Source organism: Narcine bancroftii, chromosome 1 (assembly GCF_036971445.1).
Source record: "Narcine bancroftii isolate sNarBan1 chromosome 1, sNarBan1.hap1, whole genome shotgun sequence".
Classification (NCBI taxonomy): Eukaryota; Metazoa; Chordata; class Chondrichthyes; order Torpediniformes; family Narcinidae; genus Narcine; species Narcine bancroftii.
This window is the reverse complement of record NC_091469.1, coordinates 238,619,350-238,635,678: the sequence shown is the minus strand read 5'-3', so window position 1 is coordinate 238,635,678 and position 16,329 is coordinate 238,619,350. Positions and strand designations below refer to the sequence as shown.

Genomic DNA, 16,329 nt, shown 5'->3' with positions numbered 1-16,329 from the left:
AAATTCCAAATGAATCAATAATTGAAAAGCTAAATCATTTCCTAGTAAATTTCAATATTGCAGGCAGATGCAATAGATTTATAAATAATCTTCCACATAACACTGACGATATCACATGATCCTACCTTGCTTCTGATAACCATTCTAATTTCTTCTTGTGTTAAGAGATTTCATTAGCTCATTGTCTTTTTCTACAGATCCTGCCTTATCTGCTGACTGTTGCCAGCACTTTGTTTCCATACCAACTACACCATCTCCAGTTTGAAAACATTTCAGACTTGGGCTTTCGACCCAACAATAACAATAACCTTTTTAGGTAATGCCTCTTCCTGAGATTATGTCCCAGTGTATTCCACCCCAAACAATCTTGATGTTTTCTCACTACTCCACACTTGGCACTTCCTTCTGCCTTGCTGTTTCAGTACATTTCTTAAGCCCAGGGTCTAATTCAATCCTGATGCTCTAGGTTACTGATTCAACCACTGATGGCTCCTTCAACTCAGGCAACCCATTTCCTGACACTCAATCTCCCACTTCTGTTTTTCATGAAATATTTATAACTACTTTTTCTCTGGTTGCTTCCCTCAATTTGTCTTCCATAGTTTTTAAAATCAATCTTCTACTCCCCCAAGTTTCAGTTCACCTGGCTGTCCAAAATAAAATATAAAAACAAAATTGGCGTCTCAATTTCACAACTGATTCGGCCTCTTTATAAAATAAATCTGCACTGGTGATCTACACTGCTGCGTTTGCACTCACACAATTAAGACTCGGAAACGTGATGTTTTCTCATCCTTTTCTTCTATTAGACTAACATGGCTACTGACACGGGGTTATATATGGAAGGGTGACATCATAACATGGGTGCCATGATGTCTAGCAGAGGGTAGGCTAATACCCAACACTCTTCCATCCCCGCCCCTCCCCCCACCCCTATGATAAATGATGACTGGACCCCTGTGAACTAATAAGATTACATCAGGCCCAGGACTACAAGTGAGAATTAGAATACATCTCATGAATAATTATAAAAGGGAAAGTATTTAATAATAAACAGGGCACATGGTCCTTAAAGCGTTCAGGTGGTCTTCTTTCTCTTTTGGACCGCCTCGGTGTGATTTGCAGTTCCAGTCTTTGCTTGGGATCCGTAGTCGGATCAGCGGTTCAGTAGGCGACGACTGCCTGTCTTCGCTGCCTTTCTGACTGCGTGTCTCAGTTACTGGACTCCTCGCTGGACTGCTCGGTTCTGCGACCGTCTCTGCCTGCTCCCCCCCCCCCCACACACTCTGTCTGAGGGGTGGGATGGTCGAGGCAGGCCACAGCAGGTCTGGTTCCACCTCCTCCAGTTCGGTGAGGCAGTTCATGGACTTTAGTGTTAGTCATAATTGGTCAATGTGTCGCTTCCACAATCTGTCCCCCACTAGAACAGAGTCTCAATTTTGTAAGATTACTCCGACCACCCACTTTATATTGTAACAATATTAATATTTGGGGAGAATTTATAAAATTTAGAGTAGGTCACATACTTACACACATTTTAAAACAAATCTTATTTGAAAGACTGAAGAATTCACATTGCAGGATCTCTTGGAGAATGTAAGCACCTTTCCAGAAGTAGGTGTTAATTGAACTGATGTCATAAAATGCTTGACCATTGTCTTGCTGGAGTCATGCTGTCTATCAGTATGTACCCTTTCTGCAAAGATCTCACAGAAAGGTCTCTGGATTGTTTACCTAAGATAACAACTTGAAAGAAGAAAGAACTCCTGTTTTGCTCAGGAAGGTGGGGATTTTGCAAGTCATGAGTCACATGCTCTCTTTGGAGTTTCAGTTGGAGAGAGAGAAAAGCCCTCTCAGCTGGTGTGTGTGAGACACAGAGGAATCCAGGAAGAACTGATGAAAAGTTCCAAAACCAGTGGATGGCTGGAAGTGCTATCTGTCTGATGTTTCTCTTGGAATAAGAGGAACAGAAGGAGCTCTGAAAGAAGTAACCTGAAAGAAAGATTCCATCTGAAAAACCCTGATGGGGCAAGTTTCATCAGCAAGGCGTTGAGGTGACTAATGGTGGTACCTCAGTTGTGGACATCCTGGTACAATAAATCTCTCTCTGCAAAACCTACAAGGCCCTTCCTGAGCAGTAAACATTTACCTTTCAAGCACCAAGCCTGGTGAATTGCCTGCAATCAGAGAACTTGGAAAATTGAGAAGTGAGATTGAACTGTGAACCAAAGAACTTTTCTTGAACTTACACATACATTACATACACGTGCACTTAGAATTAGAAGGGGGTAATTTGGGTTAGTATAGACTATAGTATAAGTATAGAGTTAAGTTAAAGTTTGATTCTATTTTCATGTTTGAAGTTGATTAAAAATAACTTTTGGTTTGAAAGCCACTTGTCTTGGTGAATGTCTATTGCTGCTGGGTTTTGGGGTCCTTTGGGCTCGTAACAATATTGTCTATAATCTTGTACCAGAACACTCTCGCCCACTTCCAATGATCCAGGTGAAGTCTGTGGCAGTGCTGTTTTTCGCAGTCAAAGACCCAGATCTGGATGAACTGTGGACAGCCTGGTTCGCAGATTGCGGCCAAACATTAGTCCTGCTGGGGTGCGTTTTGTGGTAGAATGTGGCGCGTTTCTGTATCCCAATAGGAAATCTGTGATTTTGTGTGTCCGGGAGGCATTTAGAAGTTTCATGGTTTTCATTGCTTCTTTGAATATTTGTATAAAACATTCTGTTTCCCCATTAGTACTTGGGTGAAAGGGTGCGGACAAAATATGTCTGATATTATTGCCGTGCATAAATTTAAAAAAATGTTCTGATGTAAATTGAGGCCCATTGTCCAAAACTAATCCATGAGGCAATCTGTAAGCTTGTAGACATTCAATTGTGGGATCTGCTTTGATATTTTTCAGCTGTGAAACTACTGGCCATTTGGAGTGTGCATCCACAGCTATGAGGAAAGTCTCACCCATGAATGGTCCAGCGAAGTCTACATGAATCCATGCCAGGGTTTGGATGGCCATTTCCATGGGTTAGCTTTGGCTTGCGGCATTTCTGGCTGCATTGACTGACATACTTTGCATTCTCTTACTGTTGTTTCAATGTCTCTTACATCTGGGCCAGTGCCTTCATTCGTACCATTCCCTGATGGTTGTGGTGCAGTTGTGATAGCATGGTAGTTTGCCATTTGGCTGGAATAATTGTACGGGTACCCCATAGTACATATCCTTCTTCGACTGATAGTTCATGGCGGTGTGTGTGGCAAAGTTTTAGATCTTCTGGAATGACTTTAGATTCGGGCCACCCATTAAGGGTTAAGTATAGGATCTTGCTTAATGTGGCCTCTTTTTGGGTTACCTTTGCAATCATCTGGGCTGTAATGGGCAGTTGTTGAAGTTGTTCTGGGTTGATGGCTACTGCCTCTGGTGGCCATTTAATAATTTCTTCTCGTTGTTCTGTCTCGGGTAGCGACATGTGGCTGTTGAGTGTTCCTGGTTTATGTTTATATCATAGTTATATGCCGCTAGTATCATGGGCCATCTTTGAATTCTGGCCGCAGCTAATACTGGTATACCAGGATTAAACTAAGAGGCTTGTTGTCTGTGATCAGGCTGAATTTTCTTCCATAAAGATATTGGTGGAATTTTTTTACACCAAAAATTATTGCCAATCCTTCCTTTTCTAGTTGGGTGTATTTGCATTTGCTTGTGGTTAATGTTCGCGAAGCATACACTACTGGTTGCTCACCTTTTTCTGTGATTTGGGATAGAACCGCTCCTAGTCCCACTGGTGAAGCATCCACGGCCAGTGTAATTTCTTCACTAGGGTCGTAGTGGATCAGCACCTTATTTGTTGATGTTAGTATTTCCTTTAGTTGATCGACTCTGTTTTTAGTTTCTGTGTTCCAATACCATGGTTGATCTTTCTTGAGTAATTGGTTCAGCAGGTTGCATAGTGCCACAGACCTCACCATAAGGATATGTTTTTGGTGGTGATTAACTACCAGTCCTAGGAAGGACTGTAATTCCAATTTTTTGTTTGGGTTTGGGGCCTTGTGAACGACTTCTGTTCCTGCTGGATTCATTTGCACCCCCTCGTTGTCGATTATAAATCCAAGATATGTTCCTGAGGGGTGCATGAAGACACATTTGTCCTTTCATGATCATATATTAGCCTGTTGTGGTCAGGTTAAAACCTTTTCAAGGTTTTGTAAGTGTTCACTGTCGTTTTGGCTTGTGATGATGACATCATCCAGGTAACACCCAACTGAGAGACATAATTTGTCCATTGTTGCTTGAAAAATCGCAGGAGTTGCTGAAATTCCGTAAGGCCCGTGTACAGGTGAATAGTCCCAGGGGGGTATGGATTGTCACATATTCCCTTGATTTTTTTTTGTCCAATTCTATCTGTTGATATGCTTGTGGCAAATCTAGTTTTGCCCTCTGTTTAGTGCTTCATCTGCCTTGGGCACGGGGTGTTTGGGTATTTTGAGTGATGGATTGATGGTGATTTTGTAATTGCTGCAAATGCGAATTTCACCATTTGCTTTTCATACAGGTACGATGGGCGCTCCCCAATTGCTGTATTGTATTGGTTCTAATATGCCTTCATGTTTTAGTCTGTTTAATTTAGCCTCAATTTTCCCTTTCATTGAAAATGGGACTGTTCTGGCTTTGAAGAATTTTGGTTCTGCGTTATCTTTTAATTGCAGTTTGGCTTGAACACCTTTGATTTTCCCCAATTCTTGTTGGAAATCCACTGTGTGGTTGTTGAGGATTTGGTTGAGCTCTGGCTGGAGGTATCTGTGTTGTTTACGTTTAGTATTGAACTGATTTCCAGCTAGACTAAGAGAATGTGTTGTTCCCAGTTCCTTCTGAAAAGTGCTGGTCCCTGGGTATCTACGATGTAGAGAGAGAGTGTTTTAGTTGCTGTTGTTTGTATTGTACTTAGACCAAACATTTTCCAAACACTTTGATTCTGTCTCCTGATTTTAGTGTTATTTCATTTGTTTTTACTGGGAGGCATGTTAGCAAACATTCCTTTACATGTAACGGCATTAGGGATTCCTCTGCCCCTGTGTCTAACTCCATCTTCAGGGGGTGTCCGTTTATTTTTAGCTGTATAAAGATTGCTGTGTTTCCTCCATTTATTCCTTGGATGTGTAATATCTCAGGAGCTGAAATTTCAGGAGCTCGAAGGTCAGCCGTTGGGCTGTTATCATCATCATTGCTAAGTTGCCTCTCTCTCTCTCTCTCTCTCTCTCTCTCTCTCTGTCTCTCTCTGTCTCTCTGTCTCTCTCTCTCTCTGTGCAATTGTTTTGACTTTAGCTGCCTGTTTAATTGCAGGCCACCTGCACTTTAAAAGTGAACATTTAACTTTGATATGTCCTTCTGTTTTATAAGTGGCATTTAGAATTTTTGAAGAAATTGTTTTCTGGTCGGTGATTGTATTACCCACAACGGAAACATTGTTGGCGGGAAGACCTCCTGACCAGTCAGTCTGGTTGGCCAAAGTTTTGATCTGCCATTTCAGAGCTGCAGGCAGCCCTGTATACAATCTGTCATGTAACGTCTTCAACATTGCTAATAATTTTTACCTTGCTTGGTGATTTGCCTGCCCTGCCCCATCACTAATCTGTCTCGCGGTGCCTGATTTAGAGACTGCTCGAAATAACAATGCTCCGCCAGTTTGCGCAACGATGTCAGGTTACTGTTTCTCCTGGTCTTTGTCTCCTTTCATAGAAATGTTGTCTTTCTGCCATAACTGGTGGTTTGGGGCTTAAATGGTTCCTTAGAGCTGTGCATAATTAATTGAATGTCTTCGTCCCTGGATCATCCAGGGTCAGCAAGGTCTGAAGGAGGTTGAATGTTTTGCTGCCCATTATCCTGAGGAAGAGGGAACATTTGCAGTTTTCTGGACCCTCCACAATATTGTGGGCTACGCAGTAGTGGTTAAACCATTCTACGTAGTTATCCCAACTTTCCTCTACTTCGTTGAATTCCACAAACTTTCCCTCTGCCATCTTGGCGCGCTTTCACCTTGATCTTTTGGTGGGAATTTGTTGGATTTGTTAGGTAGTCATTTCCTACCTTTCTTCTGTTGTTTTCTTTCTCACAGTTGGTGCATGGAGTAGGTGTCGGGTTCATTTCGTTCCTCGTCGCCACTGTTATGCCTGCACTCACGCAATTACGACTCGGAGACGTGATGCTTTCTCATCCTTCTAATAGAATAACATGGCTACTGACACACAGGGTTATATATATATGGAAGGGTGACATCATGATGTGGGCGACATTATATCAGGCAGAGGGCGGGCTTACACCCAAAGCACACTTATTCGCTAAATTATTACTTCTGCTATATTCTGTCTCCAAGACCATTTTCCTTCCTACCCAGTACTAAAATCTATCATGATTCAACTAGTTAATTCCACATCAAAGTCAGGATCTTCTATTTCTGCTCCCAATTGCTCCATTACCCCATCTGTCATCCCCATCCCATGCAGGTAGTGATTTCACAAATTTTGTTAAGGTGTCCCCCATTTTCTTTTACTTTCCAAGGAGACTCCTATTTTAAGCAAATGTGAAACTAACAGCACATACATAAATTCATGGACACAGACATAGAACAAAAAGAGAACAATTTGGTTTAGATTTTTGCATGGAACTCCCATGCCCATATTTACTATGGTAGAATGCCAGAGAAAATGTAGACCACAGTTTCACCATTTCTGCAAAGTTCCCATTACATTTCTGATAGGTTTACCAGAAGAAAATTCTGAGCATCAACTTCTGAGAGCATGCCATGACTGTCTTCAAATGGCAGACAGTAAATAGAAAGGAATTTGTGCAGATGTGACGTGAAGGCACGGGATGCCCGAGTGAGTTTGATTCAATCTTCAAATTGTATTAATTTGTTAATCAAGCACACAAAAAACATACAGTTTGATTGTTTTAATGAATATTTCACAAAGTAACTTGAGACACTATTGGCAATGATAGCAAAGGTTAAGTATAAACTCAGTATATTCCTGTGTGAAAAAGCAAAAAGTATTAACTGGAACAAGTTATACAACCCTTTGTTACTACCCTCCAGAACAAAATATAGATTCAAACATAGGAAACTAAAACGCATTTTATGGTCTACAAAATTTTGATCCTCTGAGAAATTAAGCACATGGGAAAAAAAATCAGTCTTGCTGTGTGACTCACATATACTATAATTTTCATTTTATATCTTAGATTCTGTAACATAATAAGTTAATACAATTATGGAATAAGATATATCTTAAAGGGTAAGGTTAGAATGTAGGGGTTTAGGTATTAGTTTATATTCCACCAGAGACATTAACATTTCACAAGACATCTCATATGAAATGCAACAGCTGTGCCCAAGTGTGGACTCCATGTCTGTCATTGACTTTACAGAAGTGCCTGTGAAGGCTTCACAAGTAGGTGTTCATTGGACTGATGTTGTAGGATTAAACTGGACTATTTCTGTAGTTCTCAACCTTTTATTTTCCACTCACATACCACTTTAAGTATTCCTATGCCATAGGTGTTCTGTTATTAGTAAGGGATTGCTTAAGGTGGTATGTAGGTAGAAAGAAAATGTTTAAAAACCACTGCTTTAATCGTACCTCATTGACTCGTTATGTGCACAGTTTCAGAACTCCAAAGGAACTGGGCCAATGACAATTTTTCTCAAGCAAAATATTTCAGTAATAGTTGGGTCTCGAGCAGTGATCCTCAACCTTCCCTTCCCACCCACATACCACCTTAGCCAATCCCTTACGAATCACAGAGCACCGATGACATAGGGATTACTTAAAGTGGTATGTGAGTGAAAAGAAAAAGGTTGAGAACCTTTAAAGAAACAGTATGTTTGAACAGATGTGCAAGCTCAGATTAATCTTTTATTGCCAAGCTAGTGCCAGAGATCCAAATTTCTGGTTCTAAGAGGGGTCATGTGGTTTTTCAAACAGAGAGAAAAAAACATGCCATTTTTTGGGGGGGAAGAGAAAGAGAGAGAGAAAGACAGTCAGTTTACTGCAGCAGTTGGTGTTGAAAACTGCAAGTTTGCAGACCTGCTGCAAGATTCCATTTGAAGACAGGTTTTCAGTTCTGAGTTCAGCGTATACTTAACCCTTGTAGACAATTACAAAAACCTGTGATTGGTTAATGTGTTTCTCTTGAAATAGGGGAAAAAGGAACTCTTTGCGGTAACCTGGAAGAAGAGCAGTTATCTCTTGGAAAAACCCACAAGGGTGCAAGTTTCTTCGACAAGACACTGAAGTGGCTGATTGAAGGAGAACAGTTTGTGTGTGTCCAATGAACAATGAGTATCTCTCTCTCTGAAACCAACAAAGACCTTCCTGAGCGGTAACAATAGTGAACTTGGAGAAGTGAAAAGTGAATGATTAAACAGTGAAACAAAGAACTTTCCTGAACACATACACATGTGCTTAGAATTAGAAGGAGGTATGATTAATAGTAATATTAAATATTGATCTTTTTATTAAGTATGAAAAATATTTCTTTGAGTAACCATTGTCTTGGTGAATTTCTGTTGCTGCTGGTGTTTGGAGTCCTCTGGGCTTGTTACAATATGTTTGACTTAACAATGCACAGAGGACAATATTGTACAATGTACACCTGGGCGCCATTTCTATGCTTTCTCAATATCCTATGAAAAGCCCTGAGATTTGCAGGCCATGCACGCACGTACTTCCTCTTGGACGCTTGCTTCTGTGCAATTTATAGGGGATCTCATTTGGCAGGTCAACCAGGAGCCCACTTTAGCTCCTCAATATAATTTACCTTCCCTCCTACCAACAACCCTACTACCCCAAGTTCCTGATCCTCTCCAGCCATCAGGTGCCAACCAACAACCTCACTTCCAACTTCTAAACTACTCTGATTTGCTCCTTGTTACCAATGGCACCATCTGACTAATGACCTAAACTCATGACCCTTTTCTCCAACCTTTTCTCCACTTCTACCACACAAGTCCCAGTTCATTCCAACCTGAAAAAGATTATTTTTTTGCCTCTACAGAAGGAACTTGACACATCACGCTCCTCCAGCAGTTTGTATTTTTTGCTCCAGATTCTAACATCAATGTACTCAGTTTATATAAATATACATGATGTTAAGAAAAATACATAAATAAGCTAAAAAAAATACGAACTTCAAAAATTCTAGAATTAAAGAAAAGAATTACACATTCTATCAAGAAAATTAGTTTATTGCAACCAAACAGATTCTTCAACAACAAATATGTAGGCATCTTAAAAGTAATAAATAATTCCAATACACTTTGTAGCAGCTTTAACAAGATAACATATCAAGAGATTTTAAGGTGAATAACCAATGCCATCCAGCAGGTTTATATATACAAATATCTTAAAAATAAATAATTGCTAAAACTTTATTTTGAGATGCATACACATGAGAAAAAACAACCAAAGCAAATAAAAGGCATGGTTTTATTTTAATCTTAAAAGTCATTGATAAAGTTGAAAAATGTTTTCCCAAAATCTTCCCAAATTGGAACACTCCTAAAACATATGGATCAATGACACTTCAAAAATGTTTCACTTCTCACATAATGAATCAACACCTACATAAAAATGAAATAGTTTGAATTTGGACATGTGTGTTCTATGTACCACCTTAACTTGTAATAAACATCACTTTGGTCAAAATTATGAACCATTAATCAAGCTAAGAGTTTGAGTCTTCATCTGAAGATGTTATATTCAGATCACATTCCCAATCATTCTTAATCCCAGCCACTGAGGCTGATCTTCAATACAATAAATTGTTATAAATACATGATATAATCCACTGTGAACAAACTGTAAATTAAAAAATGTATCAAGAATATTTGAATTTGTGATTCGAGGAAAGTAATGTAATTTTGACCAAACAAAATGCCTAAGTTGTAAATAGCTAAAGAAATGTCTATTAGCAAGATTAAATTTAGCTGACAGTTGTTCAAAAGAGGCAAAGATATCTCAAATAAAAAGAATTTTATAACCTTTGATACCTAATCTCCACCATTCCTTAAAGCCTGCGTCGAATACAGAAGGCCGAAAAAAGATGTTTATCTATAATGAGACTGGCAAGAGAAAAACTGTTATAACCAAAAAAAGTCCTAAATTGAGCCCATATTCTCAACCTATTGCTCATTGTTAGATTATGTGTCAATTTAGAAAAGGAAAAGGTTTGAAACGGAAACTAAAATTGCTAATATAGATGATTTATTTTTAGAAAACCTCAGTTCCATTTCTACCAAAGAAGAGCGATTCACTAATTTATCAAAATGTCATAAAAAAACACCTCTTTCTGAAAATATGTTGGTTGAAGATTTAAACTTTCAATAACTCGTCCTGGTGATGATTTTCAATTTCACAGTGGTTGACTTTAAGTTTTGTCTGTATTTTTGATCATCTCTTTGTTTTCGTTTTAGGGGTAGATGGGAGGGAGGAGGGATTAAGGTTTTATATATATTATACATAATTCATTATCAATTGAAAATAATATTGTGGTTTAAGACTTAAAATATTTTTTAAAATGTAATAATAAAAGTAAATTATGTATATTAATCAGCTAATAATAAAATCAAAAATTTGGAAGTGATAATCTACTATTCTTTTTAGTTTTTTTTTGAAGATGGGCTTTATTGTTACGTGGCTGTTTTCCCTGCCATTTATAGGGCAAAATAATCAAATCTAATGAGTTAAAGAAAGATTTGGAAATGAAAATTGATAAGGCTTGGAAAAAACTACAGAAATTTAGTGTGTTGATAGCCAGAAGAGTAATTTTAATGAAAAGGAAAGATGAATCTTCACCTACTCATACACTGTGGCTACATGATGTAATGTCCTATTTAAGAGTGAAAAAAATTAGATACAACATCTATCAATTCCGAAAGGTGTGGGGCCCATTCATAGGTAACTATCATGATTGGAAGATGTAAGTAATTTGGATGTTCCAGCAATTCTCTATTGGCTGCTATATGATCCATATCTTTAATTTTTTTTCTACAAGGTAACCTTGATTAGAGGGTAGATTTAGTTCTTTTTATTCCTTTTTTAGATTAACCGATTATATAAAGGTTTAATTATGGTTTAATTAAAGATCCTATTAGACAGATATTACTCTATGTTATGACCTGGGGCTGGTATAATGTAACTCATTTGGTTTCTGTCCTGAATTATTTTTAAGAAATAATGTTTAGTCAACAATTATGGACGGATTTTAATTCATTTGTGACATGTCTATGCTATGACATGCTTTTTTTGGCTATATTAGTTTGTATATAGGATTAATGTTAAATTCAATAAAAATATTTTTTAAAGGAAAATGAATAATTGTTACAAAATATAGAGGTTTAAGGAATAGTTATTCCAGAGCTTTGAGAGACTTGGACAAAATCAGGCAGCCGAAGGGTAAGTTCGTGCGGGCGGGGAGATGAAAAGGAGAATCGCAGCAGTCATTGTGGCTTAAAGTGCAGGCTGAACGTGCTCGCAAGTCTCCACCCAGCCTGCCCAACTTGTGCGATGTCGACTGACCGACGGCAACTTTCTCACGGCCCAAGGTTTGGTTACACGATACTCGGTTCCGTCTTTACGAAGTATCTCAACTATGGGCCGAGAGAACTTCAACTCATGCCTTTCCATTGATGTCATGTCGAATCACCTTGACATGCCGGCGCTGTTTGGAGACTTTTGCAGGACTATTCGGTCACTGGACAGAGCCGCCGTCAATCTGACCAGCACGAAGGGCAGATGAAGGGGCGCCGTTCGTTCGCACGGTTCACACTCACCTTGGCCGTGACCTTCGGACCTCGCTTCTTCGCCATTGAGTCGGTGCTTCGATCCAGAAGCAACAGGGCGAAGAGAGGCAAAACCAGCTGCGATTTCATCCTGTGCAAAACAAACTTTGCTGCTGCCTTCGCTGACAGGAATACGCAGGGAGCGTGGCTCCACCTCCGGTGCGAGAAGCCGGCAGCGGGAGCAACGTGGGCAAGGCGGCGTCCTGCCCTTTCCGGAACCCGGGCACGATGTGGGGGTGGGGGGGGGGGTGGTAGAGGAGGGTCCTGACACTGTCGCTTCGCCTCCACACACCACAAAGGTCCTCGCTTTCCATTCCTCGTACGAATCCACTGATCGTAGGTGGGAACAATATGACAGCAATAAGACTCCACCCAGTCCTCTCAGTACAGTCAGGATGGACACGAAAGTTATGACAACCTCGTGCTGTAATGGCCATTAATACGACCGTCAAAAGTGATCATGACTTGAAAAAGGCCATAAATCAGCGTCGCTGGAGAAACTCATAGGTCACATTGTGTGAGTGATGTAGCAAAGATAAAGATACATAACCAACGTTTCGGGTTTGAGCCCTTCATCGGGGTAGAAAGGCTGATCGCTGAACTCTCGTGGACGGCGTCCTCAACGCGTCTGCGTTGGCAGTGGACGTATTTCGTACTGTGGGGGCGGGGGGGGGGGGGGGGTTGGAAGAGGTGGTCGCTGAAATGGTTGATGCCAAAACTCACGACAAGCTTTCAATAGCGAAATGCAAAGTTTGAATAAAGAAAATGAAACGGACGCGCAATTTGAAATTTATTCCACCTTCATCAGATTGGTCATATAAATGACTGAACGTGAATCAGTGGTGCGTGTCCAGGACCGCAGTTACGTGGTGCGTGTCCAGGACCCCGGTTAAGTGGTGCGTGTCCAGGACCCCGGTTAAGTGGTGCGTGTCCAGGACCGCAGTTAAGTGGTGCGTGTCCAGGACCCCGGTTAAGTGGTGCGTGTCCAGGACCGCAGTTAAGTGGAGCGTGTCCAGGACCGCGGGAAGTGGTGCGTGTCCAGGACCGCAGTTAAGTGGAGCGTGTCCAGGACCGCGGAAGTGGTGCGTGTCCAGGACCGCAGTTACGTGGTGCGTGTCCAGGACCGCAGTTAAGTGGTGCATGTCCAGGACCGCGGGAACTGGTACGCGACCAGGACCCCGGTTAAGTGGTGCGTGTCCAGGACCTCAGTTAAGTGGTGCGTGCCCAGGACCGCGGGAAGTGGTGCGTGACCAGGACCGCAGTTACGTGGTGCGTGTCCAGGACCGCAGTTAGGTGGTGCGTCCAGGACCCCGGTTAAATGGTGCATGTCCAGGACTGCAGTTAAGTGGTGCGTGCCCAGGACCGCGGGAAGTGGTGCGTGTCCAGGACCGCGGGAAGTGGTGCGTGTCCAGGACCGCAGGATGTGGTGCGTGACCAGGACCCCGGTTAAGTGGTGCGTGTCCAGGACAGCAGGATGTGGTGCGTGACCAGGACCCCGGTTAAGTGGTGCGTGTCCAGGACTGCGTGAAGTCAGTGGAGTTGAATTCTTTTTGTATGTTTTCTAGCTCCTGGCGTCCTCGTGCGCTTGAGTAATAAATTGTCACGGGCCAATCAATAACATTTAAGTAGTAAAACGCCCCATCAAAATTACTGATCCATTCAAAGCAAGTAACATCATATATCGTACAAATTGTTCGTTGGTTTTAAAAGTCCGATGCGTCTCATAATAAGAAAGTCCCTTTTGATAAGTATATTTGACTCCGATTGATTGCAGTTGCTAAACTGGGAGAACAGCTATTTGACAATGACACTAAAGGCTTGAAATCCCAATGTTTGTTTATTACAAATTTAGCAGATCTCCGGCCGCAACTTCTTCCAAAAATTATTGGGAATTTCGGCCCACCCGGTGCCGAATTTGCTGGGGGGGATTCAGGAGACTTTTAGTCTGCTTTTTTTTTGGGGGGGGGGATACTAAGGTATCGTAATTTAAATATGTATTCATCATACCCGATTGGTACATGACAAACTCGGTGACGATGCAACATTTGAGGAAATACTGTAAGACTTACACAGATAATTATCATGAGAATTTACATGCATCACGTGCCCCAGGTTGTTATAAAGTGTGATGAAGATTCTTCTCACTACCAACATCACATTCGTGAGGTTCGAGCTATGTCACATACTTGCGTGGAGTTCACATACATGCTTGGAATTTACATACATAGAATATCTTTCTTTCAGCCTGTCCAATTCTTTAATGAGATCATCCAAACGTGCCTACAAAGGTAAAGGTAAAAGTTCTATTATTGTCACGTAACACTACATTTAGAATGTAACCGACATGAAATTCTTTAACTTTTGTCTACCTTAAGGCAGACTCACAGAAACCTTAAGGCGCGCTCACAGAAACTTAGTGATCCCCCTAGGCGGTCGTCCCTCCAAGTACTGACCAGTCCTGAGCCTGCCTGGTCAGAAGTGTTAGTTTAGAATGAGAAACAAAAGTTGTTAATATGAGATATTAAACATTAGTTCTAACCAATATGTCGTGTTAACTTGCAATGCAGATCGCGCTTGATTACTAGCGTTTTATATATTTGAAATCAGATAGAGGTGACATTGTAAAATAGTTGCTGAGAAAGAATGAGTAGCTGAGACACTTTTTAAAAAGTAAACTGATAGCATTAATTCACCTGTAGATTGTACTTACTGGTGTCATCAAAGTACTAAATTAGTCCACTTCCCTTCCCTTCTACCAGAAGCATTTAAACACGCACAAAAATCATCAGGGCATTTCCCCATCTCTCTCTCTCTCTCACACACACACACACACACACACACACTCTACAACCACGGTCCATTAATTTCATACATTTATCATTCTTTGCGTGAAGTTGCGATCGTTATTTTTATATTTTCTCACTAGATTTCATTTTAATACTTCAATATTTTAATTTAATACTTTAAATTAAATTCCAAATGTATTAATTTCCTTCATCGTTTTCCATAACATCTCCTACCAGATACTTCCTATCCAAGTTGAGAATTCCAGGATTATTGCCTTCCATGTATTTGCTTCTCTTTCCATTATTTCACTTGGAATTTAATTGAATCTTCTGATATCTGGTTTTTCATTCCTGGTGTGAGTGTGTAAAATTGTCTGTGATCTGTTGATACCAGGTCCCCGTTTCCAAGAATGCTTCATATTTGTCATAAATTTCCTATCTCAGCCATATTCATAATTTCAATATCTATTAACATATCTTTCTCAAATTGATTATTTGTTTGGAGAGATCTTCATAGTCTACACCCCTCATCTCTTTTATTTCAGTTATAGATTTTACTCTGATTGTCCATGCTTGGAGAGGACATCTTGCTCACGTCAGTATACCTACATAATTCAGTAGTAATTGAGGATGCTAGATCCATTTATGAATCTTCTGACATTCACTAAAACATTGAACATTACTGAAGAGAAATCCAAAAACTGCACAAAAACATTTCCACTCAGAATACGGGTCTAAGCTTGATCTCCTCATTGCCAACTATTTCAATTGCATTTACCATTACCGTCTGTCCTCAATCTCTTCCATTTCTAGGGTGACTCAAGAAACAACACATCATATTCCTCCTGGACATCCTAAAACCCAATGGTACAGAAATCAATTGTTCTCTTTTGAGTTAACCCATCTGACTCCACACTTTCTTTGACTTCTTCCGTTTTTGCAACTTTTCTCTCTAATCGCCCACTCCACCCCCAATGGTCTCCACCTCTGTCTCTCTTAGCCCTTCTTAGCCCCTCCCCAAATTCTTCCACCTCTTGATATAAATGATAGCTCCATTTTGCACTTTGGACTCCCAAAACATTTCTACCCATGGATGCTGACTGACCCACTGTTGTTTGTTTTTCACCTGTTTAATGACTGTTTTGTACTTATTTTGTATTTCTCAAGACCTTTTGTACTTATTTTGTATTTCCTTTTTGGAAATGCGAGGTAATATTTCCTTCAAATCATCTTTGGGAATTGGAATAGTCAATATGGAGCCAATAAAGAAAAGTTACCTTTGAAAATACAAAAGTACCTTTAATATTATTCCAAAAGGACACTTTTGAAGACTGTTAATCTGAGGTTAACAAAAAAAGTGATCTGACACTTGATCCAAACGTGCCCACTATATTCGGAATCGTTCTGTGTTACTCCATCTAACCTTCACCCCAATCCCATTCCCACATCTGGTTCCTGGGTCCTGTTCTTTCTCCTGGCATGCAATGTGCTAGAAGTTCAATGAATCTTCAGTGCATCCTCTCCAAGATCCTCCAATCAGCAGAGCCCTTTACATTTTTTTTCTGTCCTTTCTGCCTCCTTCAATCTTAAAAATCCGGACGAAGTTACTATTGGCTGATTTACCGCGACATACGTTGGCTTTGAATTCAAAGTATAAATCAAGGAAATAATATTTTTTCTTAGGCACAAAAATGCGA

The 16,329-nt window shown here is 40.4% G+C and overlaps 1 protein-coding gene across 3 annotated transcripts in view; it reads right to left on the bottom strand.

Moving 5' to 3' along the window:
- The window catches only part of ppic (peptidylprolyl isomerase C), a 186,368-nt gene that overhangs the window by 22,811 nt on the left and 147,228 nt on the right, over nt 1-16,329 (bottom strand). For 2 of the 3 annotated variants that reach the window (XM_069893519.1, XM_069893510.1), the window contains one exon: nt 13,916-14,126. In XM_069893519.1, coding sequence (XP_069749620.1) covers nt 13,916-13,930 — 15 coding nt within the window. In that variant the 5' untranslated portion in view covers nt 13,931-14,126. Of the gene's footprint in view, nt 1-11,837; nt 12,032-13,915; nt 14,127-16,329 lie in introns of those variants that run through there. The other variant, XM_069893500.1, reaches the window with a different exon arrangement.